This window comes from Gigantopelta aegis, chromosome 7 (genome assembly GCF_016097555.1).
Source record: "Gigantopelta aegis isolate Gae_Host chromosome 7, Gae_host_genome, whole genome shotgun sequence".
NCBI lineage: Eukaryota > Metazoa > Mollusca > Gastropoda > Neomphalida > Peltospiridae > Gigantopelta > Gigantopelta aegis.
The window spans coordinates 29238409-29253421 of record NC_054705.1 but is presented as its reverse complement, the minus strand read 5'-3'; the positions used below and the strand labels follow the sequence as shown (position 1 = coordinate 29253421).

Sequence of the window (15013 nt, the reverse complement as noted above, 5' to 3'; positions counted from 1 at the left end):
ATATATATATTTTTTTTTTTTTTAAGTTTAAATATTATAATTTAAAACATATTTAAAAAACAAAAATTATTTTATCCAAAAATGTTAAGAACATGAACAAGAAAAAATAAAATTAATTAGTACATTTACGGTATTACACTTAAACCTTACAGGTTGCGTTACATTATCATTTGTGGTTAGTGTACCTAAGTACCAAAAACAAATTTATATAAATCTTATAAATTAATATTCAGTTTTTACTATAATGAGGAACGGTGGCGTGGTACTTATTTAAAATCATTATAATGATGCAATAAACATTGTATTTTCATTAATCATAAGTAAAACCTCATTACGGGCATCGTGTGAAATATACCGGAATTATACCCATTTCCGTGAGTAACTTTATGTCAATGTCAAACACAACATTTTTTAACTGTACAAAAATAATTTCTTGAAGTGTACCCTTATAACCAACATTTTACCGCACAAACATACAAAATTAACTGACACAAGTATGTTTATACAGCTAATTGGTCTTTTCGTTGTCTTGCTGTGACATGTGATTTTAACATGCATCGTGTGTATCGCTGTCAACTCGGGAGTCTGGCAGTTCAGATACGTCATAGTTGCATTATGTAATCCAGTGGGAAGACATTTTACAATTCAGAGGTGTTATTAGAACTAAATTGGATAGTTCTGTTTTTTTATATGGCAACACTGAATGTCAATACACAGCCTGTTGAATTAGCGGCAATACGCTTCGTAGCCATTACGATGACAACAAACATTATAATAACACGTCATTTTATAAACTCCATGTGCTTTTTTAACAATATAAATAGGCTATCCCACAATTCTCACTTCGGCAAAGGTTAAACAGTCGGGACAATTCGGCCTGTTACATTCTCGGAAACCGAAAGTAGTCGACATTTTCCGAATGAGAAAAAAAAGGCAGAGTTACTTCCCTTCTGTTATTTTGACAAAAGCGGATCGATTTTTTTTTATGCTTACAAAAATGTCATTTAACAGGAGAAACTGTCTCCCGCACAGGTGAAAGGAGATTTGATCAAATACCGGGAGACTCCCGCGGAATCCGGGAGGGTTGACAGGTCTGCAATACTTGAATATCACATTTAATACTTACAATTTCATTCTAGGAATATTAATTTCAGGTGTTGATCTGTTAGTACAGTAACCAATATGTGTGTATTGTGTATGGCTGTGTATTAGCCAATTCTTTGCCGACACCTTGTTATGACCTGGCATGTTGTATAAACCAACTCAACATAAATGCTAAGTAGCTGAATTAAACGAATGTACCCGTATTATAAGCTGTAATATTGGCAGGATTTTATACTTGAGGAGCACGCACATCGGGGGGGTGGGGTGGGGGGGTGGCACCAGTTAAATATAAAAGGTTATGGAGGGGAAGAGGTGTGGTTGGGGATGGCCAAGGGTCCCTAAAAAAAATCTGTAAATCAAATAATAAAAAAACACACCTCAATTGATGATTCTGTGGAGAGAATATAACCAGTAATTACGAACATTGCTAATTTAAGGATACCTGTATTATATATGGAATACTATAGTAATTTAAGGATACCTGTATTATATATGGAATACTATAGTAATTTAAGGATACCTGTATTATATATGGAATACTATAGTAATTTAAGGATACCTGTATTATATATGGAATACTATAGTAATTTAAGGATATCTGTATTATATATGGAATACTATAGTAATTTGTCTTGTTACAGTTTGCCCCTGCGAGAGCTGTAACCTCACCGTGGTGCAGGGGTGTAACATTCTCTTTGAGAATGGCCAATACAGCACAAATTGAAGTTTAGAGTAAAATTCGGTGTCCGTAAAATTCTGTGATATTTGTATTTGTATTTTTGCACAGTTCTTTGCACTGTTCTTGTTTAAACCTTGAATTTTTATGTTGATGTTGATCATCACTTTATTTATTTGCATTACCATAGTTTGACACCCAATAGCCGATGTATTTTTCGTGCTGGGGTATCGTTAAACATTCATTCATTCATTCAATGTTACAGTTTGAAGCATTCGAAATAAGGAAATTCAAATATTTGATGCAGATGATACAATTTCATGGTACTTGTTGCCTACAAGTTCATTTGGGGTTTTTTTCTTCTTATATAAACAAGATAAGGCGGTACATACTCTGCAATTTCAAAATATGTGATACTGGTATTAACTGTAGTGAAAGCTATTAGTACAGAATATCTACCAGAGTACATTTGTGTGTAGCTTTTGTTATAGTAAAATGTACATGCATGTAACATGACTCACTATACTACAGTATTAAAACATTCATTCCCCTTCACCAAGACATAAATAGACCGCTAACAATTTGCCTATGTTAATAATATCATCTAATTAGTAACAATATTTTAATTTGCATGTTGTATTAGTCTAACATTAACACTTTAACTGGACTAATAGTAACGCACAATGTTTAAATCTTCAGAACGTTTAGTTCCAATACCAGTCTTGTTAAACACTCAGTATGGCAGTGTAATTTGCTGTTAACAGTCAAATGTCTCTAAATCGAACCCCAACAGGCTATTGGACATCAAACATTTGGTAATTTTGACATAATGATTGTAATGAGAAAAAAAACAATCAATTGAATGGATCCACCAAAGTGGTTTGATCCTGCAACGCAAGCACCTCAAGCGAGCACTCAACCAACTGAGCTAAATCCTGTTCCTGTCTGCTTCAGAGAGGTGTTCGATGAAACAAGGTTTTAGTGTTTGCATTTACCAAAACAAAAAATTGGCTGACAGGACAAAAATTATAATAATATACACCAGAAAGTAGATGATAATTTTTTAAAATACAATGCAGCAGGTATATAGCATGTTTGTCACAATATGTTATGCTGCAAATTGCTGGAAAGGATTTTAAACTACATGTAGCTAATGAAAATTCCAAGAAAAAGGTGAAACTAGGGGAAGGAAGGAATGTTTTATTCCATGACACACTTAACACATTTTAATTATGTGATATGGCATCGGATATATTGTTAAGGACCACACAGGTAATGAGAAAGGAAATCCGCTTCTGCCATGCATTGGACTATTCTTACCAATTAGCAGCAAGAGATATTTTATATGTAGCATCCCACAAACAGGATAGCACATACCACCGCCTTTGTTACACCATTTGTGGAGTACCGGCTTGAATGAGAAATAGCCCAAAGGGTTCACCAACAGGCGAGCAATTTAGCACTGGGCTACATCCCATCCCTGAAACCTAGCTGAATGTGATGATTTAATTTCTTGGTCACTCTGCTGCTCAATTTGGTAAACATTAATATCATCACTGAATGTACCTATCACATTACTATCCCGAGTACACACAATGCAGTTTTTCATCAAAGGGGTTAATTAAACTGAGCAGTGTTTATGAGATGCCCACATAGATGTATTTGTAGAGAATAGCTGGTTACTGCCTTTAGGTATCGGCTTCATCCTGCAGAGGTTAAAATGGCAAATGCTACATCATGTATGAAGTAAAGACATTCACCACTGGATCTGCACAGGATAAAGCCAGCATCTTAATTAACATGTCAAATAGGGCCTTGTTGATTCACAGGTTTTAACAAAATATGATAAAGCATACAAACCTATACATGTTGAATGTCAGGAACTACCTTCGGTTTTTTTACATTTTAATTAGGCTAACCAAATTCTTATGAAAAATAATATATTTTGTAACATTAAATATTGTTCTCCAGTTTATTTTTTACTATTGTTTATTACTATGGGTCATAATTAGAAGATCCTCATGACTTCCCAAAATGCATGGAAAAGTTCACTTTTGTTAAGCAGTGCTTGTTTTGTTAATAAGTACCCTAGTTGTTAGGAAGTGTCCTTGTTGTTAAGGAATGCCCTTTTTGTTTAGAAGTGCTCTTGTTGTTAGGAAGTGTCCTTGTTGTTAGGAACTGTCCTTGTTGTTTAGAAGTGTCCTTATTAAGAACTGTCCTTGTTGTTTAGAAGTGTCCATGTTAAGAAGTGTCCTTGTTGTTTAGAAGTGTCATTGTTAAGAAGTGTCCTTGTTGTTTAGAAGTGTTCTTGTTGTTTAGAAGTGTCATTGTTAAGAAGTGTCCTTGTTGTTTAGAAGTGTCCTTGTTGTTTAGAAGTGTCACTGTTAAGAAGTGTCCTTGTTGTTTAGAAGTGTCATTGTTAAGAAGTGTCCTTGTTGTTTAGAAGTGTCCTTATTAAGAAGTGTCCTTGTTGTTTAGAAGTGTCCTTATTAAAAAGTGTCCTTGTTGTTTAGAAGTGTCCGTGTTAAGAAGTGTCCTTGTTGTTTAGAAGTGTCCTTATTAAGAAGTGTCCTTGTTGTTTAGAAGTGTCATTGTTAAGAAGTGTCCTTGTTGTTTAGAAGTGTCCGTGTTAAGAAGTGTCCTTGTTTTTCTGAAGTGTCCTTGTTTAGAAGTGTCATTGTTTAGAACTAATAGAAGTGTCCTTGTTAAGAAGTGTCCTTGTTGTTTTGAAGAGTCCTTATTAAGAAGTGTCCTTGTTGTTTAGAAGTGTCCTTATTAAGAAGTGTCCTTGTTGTTTAGAAGTGTCCTTATTAAGAAGTGTCCTTGTTGTTTAGAAGTGTCATTGTTAAGAAGTGTCCTTGTTGTTTAGAAGTGTCCGTGTTAAGAAGTGTCCTTGGTTTTTTTAAGTGTCCTTGTTTAGAAGTGTCATTGTTAAGAAGTGTCCTTGTTAAGAAGTGTCCTTGTTGTTTAGAAGTGTCTGTGTTAAGAAGTGTCCGTGTTGTTTAGAAGTGTCCTTGTTAAGAAGTGTCCTTGTTGTTTTGAAGAGTCCTTTTTGTTTAGAAGTGTCCTTGCTTGTTTAGAAGTGTCCTTGTTGTTTTAGAAGTATCCTTGTTGTTTAGAAGTGTCCTTGTTGTTTAGAAATGTCCTTGTTAAGAAGTGCCATTTTTGTTTAGAAGTGTCCTCGTTGTTTAGAAATGCCCTTTTTAAGAAGTTTTATATTTTTAAGTGCCCTTTTCTTTAAAATGCCTTTTGTTAAGAAGATCTCTTTCTGTTTAGAAGTGCATTTTGTTTAGATGTGTCTTTTATTAAGAAGTGCCTTTTTTGTTTAGAAGTGCACTTCTTGTTTAGCTGGAAGACTCTATTTCTACTACACATACATGCTATAATTACCCCACCCCCTCACCCCCACAAACACGACTTATTAACATGGATAACACCATTAGCATGTTGTATTACTCAAGTCTGAAGGATTTTTAGTTTTATGAGGGTTCGGTTTTGTGGAGTTTCACTGTATTAGTATTAATGATTTCCTAAGCACATTTGCTAAACACACAATGGGAAATCTGTGACAAACTAAGCACCAATCGATCAATATATTGCACAGATTTACACTGCACTTCTCACTAATCAGCATCAAGACACACAAAGTCAATACTTGTATAGTACTGCATTTGATCCATTGTGTTACCTCATAACTGCAAGTATTCTCATGGGCGAAAAGTGATTTGTTGAAAACATTTAGTAAAACTATCTGTGCATTTCGGTATCGAGAAACATAGCCAAATATACCGAATTGAACTGAAAACACACCTATCACATTTGTAGTTATAAAAGGATATGGAAAGAAAATATTAGAATACTTTTAAAAATGATTTTGTATGACTGGCTGTATTCTGGCAGGCAATAAATAACCCAATGTTTTTATTCATGAGTCAGGGTTACTGTGTGTTGTTTAGCAACCTCACACATGCGAAAACAATAACAATTGGAAATTGGGTCATGTGTTTTCAGTGAAGTTCGCTATAATTATGTGACATATACCAAATATGGAATGGGACATAGCCCAGTGGTAAAGCGCTCGCTTGATCCGCAGTTGGTCTAGGATCGATCCCCGTCTGTGGGCTCATTGGACTATTTTATTTCTCATTCCAACCAGTGCACAACGACTGGTATATCAAAGGCTGTAGTATGTGCTATCCTGTCTGTGGGATGGTCCATATAAAGGATCCTTTGTTACTGATGAAAACATTTAGCAAATTTCCTGTCTAAGACTATATGTCAAAATTACCATATGTTTGACATCCAATAGCCGATGATTAATAAATCAATGTGCTCTAGTGGTGTTTTTAAACAAAATAGACTTCTTTTATATCAAATACATGGCTGACTGCATTATGTCCTGGGTTCTCCAGAGTAAACTGTGCTTTGCAAAGATACCATCATGCAGTAACCCAGTTAGATCAGTGTTGAGTTTCATCCCAGTGTTTACTCAAATGCGTTTTCATAACACCGCCAGATCGGTTTTGTTTACCAACACAAGTAAAGCCTTTTGACATGTCAGCGTCCCTGGTGTAGTGGTTATGCCATCAGTGTCATTGGTGTAGTGGTTATGCCATCAGTGTCAGCTAGTAGTCTACCACCACCACTGAGGCTATAGACATCAGACTTAAGTTTGTTTTGTTTAACGACACCACTAGAGCACATTGATTTCTTAGTCATCGTCTATTGGATGTCAAACATTATGTAATTTTGATGTAGTTTTAAAGAGGAAACCCACTACATTTTTTCATTAGTAACAAGAGATCTTTTATATGCACACACCCAGGATAGCACATACCACAGCCTTTGATATACTAGTCATGGTGCGCAGGCTGCATGGAACAAGAAATAGCCCAATGGGCCCACCAACAGGGACCTATCCTAAACCGACCGCACATCAAGCGAACGGTTTACCACTGGGCTACATCTCGTCCTACAGCTACATGCATATTTCAATGTGGTTTTGACTGTACATTTAGAGGTACATGCAGATTTCAGTTTGGTATTGACTGTAGGGGTACATGTAGATTTCAGTTTGGTACTGACTGTAGAGGTACATGCAGATTTCAGTTTGGTACTGACTGTAGAGGTACATGTAGATTTCAGTTTGGTACTGACTGTAGAGGTACATGCAGATTTCAGTTTGGTACTGACTGTAGAGGTACATGCAGATTTCAGTTTGGTATTGACTGTAGGGGTACATGTAGATTTCAGTTTGGTACTGACTGTAGAGGTACATGTAGATTTCAGTTTGGTACTGACTGTAGAGGTACATGTAGATTTCAGTTTGGCACCGACTGTAGAAGTACATGTAGATTTCAGTTTGGCACTGACTGTAGAGATACATGTAGATTTCAGTTTGGTATTGACTGTAGAGATACATGTAGATTTCAGTTTGGTATTGACTGTAGAGATACATGTAGATTTCAGTTTGGCACTGACTGTAGAGATACATGTAGATTTCAGTTTGGTATTGACTGTAGAGATACATGTAGATTTCAGTTTGGTATTGACTGTAGAGGTACATGTAGATGTCAGTTTGGTATTGACTGTAGAGATACATGTAGATTTCAGTGTGGTATTGACTGTAGACATACATGTAGATTTCAGTTTGGTATTGACTGTAGAGATACATGTAGATGTCAGTTTGGTATTGACTGTAGAGATACACGTAGATGTCAGTTTGGTATTGACTGTAGAGATACATGTAGATGTCAGTTTGGTATGGTATTGACTGTAGAGATACATGTAGATGTCAGTTTGGTACTGACTGTAGAGATACATGTAGATGTCAGTTTGGTATTGACTGTAGAGATACATGTAGATTTCAGTGTGGTACTGACTGTAGAGATACATGTAGATTTCAGTTTGGTATTGACTGTAGAGGTACATGTAGATTTCAGTTTGGTATTGACTGTAGAGGTACATGTAGATTTCAGTTTGGTATTGACTGTAGAGGTACATGTAGATTTCAGTTTGGTATTGACTGTAGAGGTACATGAAGATTTCAGTTTGGTATTGACTGTAGAGGTACATGAAAATTTCAGTTTGGTATTGACTGTAGAGGTACATGTAGATTTCAGTTTGGTACTGACTGTAGAGGTACATGTAGATTTCAGTTTGGTACTGACTGTAGAGGTACATGTAGATTTCAGTTTGGTACTGACTGTAGAGGTACATGTAGATTTCAGTTTGGTATTGACTGTAGAGGTACATGTAGATTTCAGTTTGGTATTGACTGTAGAAATACATATAGATTTCAGTTTGGTATTGACTGCAGATCGAGATACATGTAGATTTCAGTTTGGTATTGACTGTACAGGTACATGAAGATTTCAGTTAGGTATTGACTGTAGAAGTACATCTAGATTTTAGTTTGGTATTGACTGTAGAGGTACATGTAGATTCCAGTTTGGTACTGACTGTAGAGATACATGTAGATTTCAGTTTGGTATTGACTGTAGAGGTACATATAGATTTCAGTTTGGTATTGACTGTACAGGTACACGTAGATTTCAGTTTAGTATTGACTGTAGAGATACATGTAGATTTCAGTTTCGTATTGACTGTAGAGATACATGTAGATTTCAGTTTGGTATTGACTGTAGATCGAGATACATGTAGATTTCAGTTTGGTATTGACTGTATACATGTAGATTTCAGTTTGGTATTGACTGTAGAGGTACATGTAGATTTCAGTTTGGTATTGACTGTAGAGGTACATGTAGATTTCAGTTTAGTATTGACTGTAGAGATACATGTAGATTTCAGTTTGGTATTGACTGTAGAGATACATGTAGATTTCAGTTTGGTATTGACTGCAGATCGAGATACATGTAGATTTCAGTTTGGTATTGACTGTAGAGGTACATGTAGATTTCAGTTTGGTATTGACTGTAGAGATAGATGTAGATTTCAGTTTGGTATTGACTGTAGAGATACATGTAGATTTCAGTTTGGTATTGACTGTAGAGATACATGTAGATTTCAGTTTGGTATTGACTGCAGATCGAGATACATGTAGATTTCAGTTTGGTATTGACTGTAGAGGTACATGTAGATTCCAGTTTGGTATTGACTGTAGAGATACATGTAGATTTCAGTTTGGTATTGACTGTAGAGGTACATATAGATTTCAGTTTGGTATTGACTGTACAGGTACACGTAGATTTCAGTTTAGTATTGACTGTAGAGATACATGTAGATTTCAGTTTCGTATTGACTGTAGAGATACATGTAGATTTCAGTTTGGTATTGACTGTAGATCGAGATACATGTAGATTTCAGTTTGGTATTGACTGTATACATGTAGATTTCAGTTTGGTATTGACTGTAGAGGTACATGTAGATTTCAGTTTGGTATTGACTGTAGAGGTACATGTAGATTTCAGTTTAGTATTGACTGTAGAGATACATGTAGATTTCAGTTTGGTATTGACTGTAGAGATACATGTAGATTTCAGTTTGGTATTGACTGCAGATCGAGATACATGTAGATTTCAGTTTGGTATTGACTGTAGAGGTACATGTAGATTTCAGTTTGGTATTGACTGTAGAGATAGATGTAGATTTCAGTTTGGTATTGACTGTAGAGATACATGTAGATTTCAGTTTGGTATTGACTGTAGAGATACATGTAGATTTCAGTTTGGTATTGACTGCAGATCGAGATACATGTAGATTTCAGTTTGGTATTGACTGTAGAGGTACATGTAGATTTCAGTTTGGTATTGACTGTAGAGATAGATGTAGATTTCAGTTTGGTATTGACCGTAGAGATACATGTAGATTTCAGTTTGGTATTGACCGTAGAGGTACATGTAGATTTCAGTTTGGTATTGACTGTAGAGGTACATGTAGATTTCAGTTTGGTATTGACTGTAGAGGTACATGTAGATTTCAGTTTGGTATTGACTGTAGAGATAGATGTAGATTTCAGTTTGGTATTGACTGTAGAGATACATGTAGATTTCAGTTTAGTATTGACTGTAGAGATACATGTAGATTTCAGTTTGGTATTGACTGTAGAGGTACATGTAGATTTCAGTTTGGTATTGACTGTATAGAGATACATGTAGATTTCAGTTTGGTATTGACTGTAGATTGAGATACATGTAGATTTCAGTTTGGTATTGACTGTAGAGGTACATGAAGATTTCAGTTTGGTATTGACTGTAGAGGTACATGTGGATTTCAGTTTAGTATTGACTGTAGAGATATATATATACATGTAGATTTCAGTTTGGTATTGACTGTAGAGATACATGTACATATAGATTTCAGCTTGGTACTGATTGCAGATCGAGATACATGTAGATTTCAGTTTGGTATTGACTGTAGAGGTACATGTAGATTTCAGTTTAGTATTGACTGTAGAGATACATGTAGATTTCAGTTTGGTATTGACTGTAGAGGTACATGTAGATTTCAGTTTAGTATTGACTGTAGAGATACATGTAGATTTCAGTTTGGTATTGACTGCAGATCGAGATACATGTAGATTTCAGTTTGGTATTGACTGTAGAGGTACATGTAGATTTCAGTTTGGTATTGACTGTAGAGGTACATGTAGATTTCAGTTTGGTATTGACTGTAGAGATAGATGTAGATTTCAGTTTGGTATTGACTGTAGATATACTGTAGCTGTAGATTTCAGTTTGGTATTGACTGTAGAGATACATGTAGATTTGAGTTTGGTATTGACTGTAGATTTACGTTATTTTCAGTTTGGTGCTCACTGCACATAATTAATATTCAAAAAGTAGAAAATAATCTTTCAAAAAATTGTGGGATTTTTAAAATCAGTTATTTGGAATCTGTATTTTTTTTTAAAAGAAAAATAATTGGTATCTTATTGCAGTTGTACAAGAAAGTATGGTTTGCATAATAGAAAATGGTTTCTTCAATTTGAGATGATTCAGCTCATCTGATGTTATTGCCATGTATATGCAAGATTATTTATACATAACTGACACTTAGCTTTAATTTTTTATGTTACATGTTAGCTTCCATATGGTGTCATATCATCTTACTCCAACTAGATAAATGTCATGAACATACGTAAACACTGTTTGCTTGTTTTTTTATCTTTTATCTATCTGTATTTAAATTAGTTTTAAACTTCCATCTGATCAATAATATGGAATAAACTCACATTTTAATACAGGTAGATTTGAATACATGTGAGAAATAGCCACAGCACTTTTCACATTTTTCTTCATCATGAAATAAACAGCACATGCTATACCAGCAATTAGTATGTTTTGGCTGTAATCGTCATTTCATAACTTAAAAGTCACAGCATTTTTCAAGTTTTCTTCATCATGAAATAAACAGCACATGCTACTAGTAAGATTTGACTGTATAAACTATTATCACTTTAAAACCTAAAGGTCTTATTCCTACAGACCTGGCCATGCCAGAGACCGGACCTGGTACAGACGTGCCTGAAACCATTGGGGTATATGGGCACGTAAATAGAATTCTGAGTCTAGAGTTCACAGACCTGTTTACCCATACTAGGGACCATCAGACATCAGAAGACCATTTGTTAGTAATTTGAGAGATCTGTCACTGTGAGAAATGACCCGAGTCGGTCCTGCCACTAAACATGATCAAAAACAGTCCAGACTGCAAATAGTGCAGAGCATATGCTGTGAACAGTCATGTACTTTAGACATGGTCTCTCTGGCATGTAGAATACTGTATTAATTCCTGCCAATATTTTTGGACTGACAGTTACATTTGGGTGGTGAAATATGTTAGGGCTTTAGATCTCACTAATTTGGGCACAATGGGGACTTTTGTCTTTTCTTGATGCAGGATCGAATGTTGTTTTAGTTCAGTACTGTCATTAACAGCCGCTGGAGAGTTGTTAATATTCAGAATATATTTTGAAGTTATTTGAATGTTATTGAACTTAACATTTCAGTGCTTTTGAGGCGACATATTTTGAGATTAGCATGTTTGTACTTAATTTGGGCTTGATTATTATTGGAACAACATTTATCGCCTTGACTTTGATGTAATCTAAAGCGCAAGAATTCGTGTAATAAAAAAAAAGGGACAGGGACAGAGTATGGGAGACAATTTTTAGCATCTGTGATTGTTCTGACTATTCTGATTCTGTCTCATATGCATAATGTTTTATTGTCAACTCGTAATACATACATTATATTCCTCAGTTTTTTCCATGGTAAGTATGGAAAATGTGTATGGGTAAACAGGACTGTTCCCACTGTAGTGACATCACTTATCAAAATGATATCATTGCTTGGTTAAACAATTTACATTAATTGCTCAAAGAATATCAACTTGTGGTGTGTTTTCTGACAATTAATAAAAGTATAATGTTGAAAGTTCTCATGTTTAAAGTTATATAATAAACACAAAAATTTAACTTTTTTGTGCATTATAAATATGATTTACATGTATATATCTCACTTCATAAAGTCTACAGTTTCGTAATACATACACATGCCCATACACACACACGCAAACAGCAGCACAGTTCTTGCAAGCAAGGAAGTACCATATGTATAGAAAACTAAGCACAGATACAAGATACGTATAAGTACAAGAGTAAGAAGAAGGTAGACGTGACACTCACATGGCTGGTCTGTTGATCTTGTTCAGCAATGTCCCAATCAAGGAGGACTTGCTTCCTGCACTCGTTATGTCGTCCAGACTCCTCCCACCACAGATAGCTGCATCATTGCCACCCGAAACGCTTTCTGTTCAACAAGAGAAAAACATTGTCATTAAAAACATTAATTCTTGTTTTTGGCAGTGTATTGATTAGGTAGTAAAAAAATTTTTATTTAATGACGCACTCTACACATTTTATTTACGGTTATATGGCGTCAGACATATGGTTAAGGACCAAACAGATTTTGAGAGGAAACCCGCTGTCACCACTACATGGGCTACTCTTTCCGATTAGCAGCAAGGGATCTTTTATTTGTGCTTCCAACAGGCAGGATAGCACAAACCATGGCCTTTGTTCAACCAGTTATGGATCACTAGTCGGTGCAAGTGGTTTACACCTACCCATTGAGCCTTGCGGAGCACTCACTCAGGGTTTGGAGTCGGTATTTGGGATTAAAAATCCCATGCCTTGACTGGGATCCGAACCCAGTACCTACCAGCCTGTAGACCCCTGGCCTAACCACGACGCCACTGAGGCCGGTGATTAGGTAGTACTAAACCAAATAACTTCTTGCCGGATCAAAGTTTGAGGTTCACCCAACTTTTGATAGAGCAGTTAATATTACAAGTCCTGCGATTGGTGATAAATGTGAGTGTGTTATCCTGCTGTGGATGGTGCATATAAAGGATCTCTTGCTACTAATGGGAAAGTGTAGCAGGTTTCCTCTCTAAGACTATATGTCAAAATTACCAAATGTTTGACATCCAATAACTGATGATTAAATAAATTAATGTGTTCTATTAGTGGTGTCAGTAAAGAAACAAAAAAACTAACTTTATTTTGCTGGCCACTTCAGTATGTGAACGGTCTGCGTGCCTCGGCCTGTAAGTGTGTGATGTGCCATTGATTTTTAAATGAGTAAATTAGTCAATACTTGGCATAGGTTTACAGCGAGGAAGACATTTCACCTGCAAATTAGGCCATCTGTTGTGGTGTACATACTTTAGTAATCAATGAAACCTACATCAAAGTAGATACACTTGTGACACGCATACATATAGACGATTCCGCACAAGTATTTTTAATATGGAAAATGTCAACCGAGTCTATGTTAATCGGTAGAGACAAATACTGATTAACTATACAAGGTTGATAATTAATGTGTCACTGTTACTTTAAAATTAAAAGAATAATTACCATTTTAGGGTATTGCCCAAATGAATTGAGACAAGAACTGAACAACATTTAACTGTTCACTGTAAAACTTTTCACTATGAACAGCAGGCTAGGGCAGAAGTAGCTCACTGCAGCGCTCAACCCCCATCGGTGGGCCCATATTCGGCTATATCTCGCTCTAGCCACTGCACCACGACTGATATATCAAAGCCGGTGGCATGTGCTCTTCTGTCTGTGAAATAGTGCATATAAAAGATCCCATGCTACTAATTGAAAAAAAAATGTAGCAGGTTTCCTCTCTAAGATATATTTTTAAAATGACCATGTGTTTGACATCCAGTAGTCGATTATCAATAAATCAATGGGCTCTAGTGGTGTTGTTAAACAAAACAAACTTAATTGTAAACATGGTAGTCTCTCACCAAAAGTAAACCAACAGACTAACAAGGTGTTAGTGATCAAGCTATGACATTAAACAAAACAAACTTAATTGTAAACATGGTAGTCTCTCACCAAAAGTAAACCAACAGACTAACAAGGTGTTAGTGATCAAGCTATGACATTAAACAAAACAAACTTAATTGTAAACATGGTAGTCTCTCACCAAAAGTAAACCAACAGACTAACAAGGTGTTAGTGATCGAGCTATGACATTAAACAAAACAAACTTAATTGTAAACATGGTAGTCTCTCACCAAAAGTAAACCAACAGACTAACAAGGTGTTAGTGATCGAGCTATGACATTAAACAAAACAAACTTAATTGTAAACATGGTAGTCTCTCACCAAAAGTAAACCAACAGACTAACAAGGTGTTAGTGATCGAGCTGTGATATTAAACAAAACAAACTTAATTGTAAACATGGTAGTCTCTCACCAAAAGTAAACCAACAGACTACCAAGGTGTTAGTGATCGAGCTCTGACATTAAAAAAAAACAGAAGAAAGAAATGTTTTATTTAACAACACACTCAACACATTTTATTTATGGTTATATGGTGTCAGACATATGGTTATATGGTGTCAGACATATAGTTAAGGACCACACGGATTTTGAGAGGAAAAACCGCTGTCGCCACTTCATGGGCTACTCTTTCCGATTAGCAGCAAGTGATCTTTTATTTGCGCTTCCCACAGGCAGGATAGCACAAACCATGGCCTTTGTTGAACCAGTTATGGATCACTGGTTGGTGCAAGTGGTTTACACCTACCCACTGATCCTTGCGGAGCACTCACTCAGGGTTTGGAGTCGGTATCTGGATTAAAAATCCCATGCCTCGACTGGGATCTGAACCCAGTACCTACCAGCCTGTAGACCTAACCACGACACAACCGAGGTCGGTGACACTAAACAAAGTCACGGTCTTGATG

The 15013-nt window shown here is 35.8% G+C and overlaps 1 protein-coding gene across 3 annotated transcripts in view; it reads right to left on the bottom strand.

The window, feature by feature from the left end:
- The window catches only part of LOC121376904 (transmembrane and coiled-coil domains protein 1-like), a 90549-nt gene that overhangs the window by 35981 nt on the left and 39555 nt on the right, over positions 1–15013 (bottom strand). For 2 of the 3 annotated variants that reach the window (XM_041504689.1, XM_041504688.1), the window contains exon 4: positions 12429–12552. In XM_041504689.1, the coding sequence (XP_041360623.1) occupies positions 12429–12552 (124 nt within the window). Of the gene's footprint in view, positions 1–12428; positions 12553–15013 lie in introns of those variants that run through there. The other variant, XM_041504690.1, reaches the window with a different exon arrangement.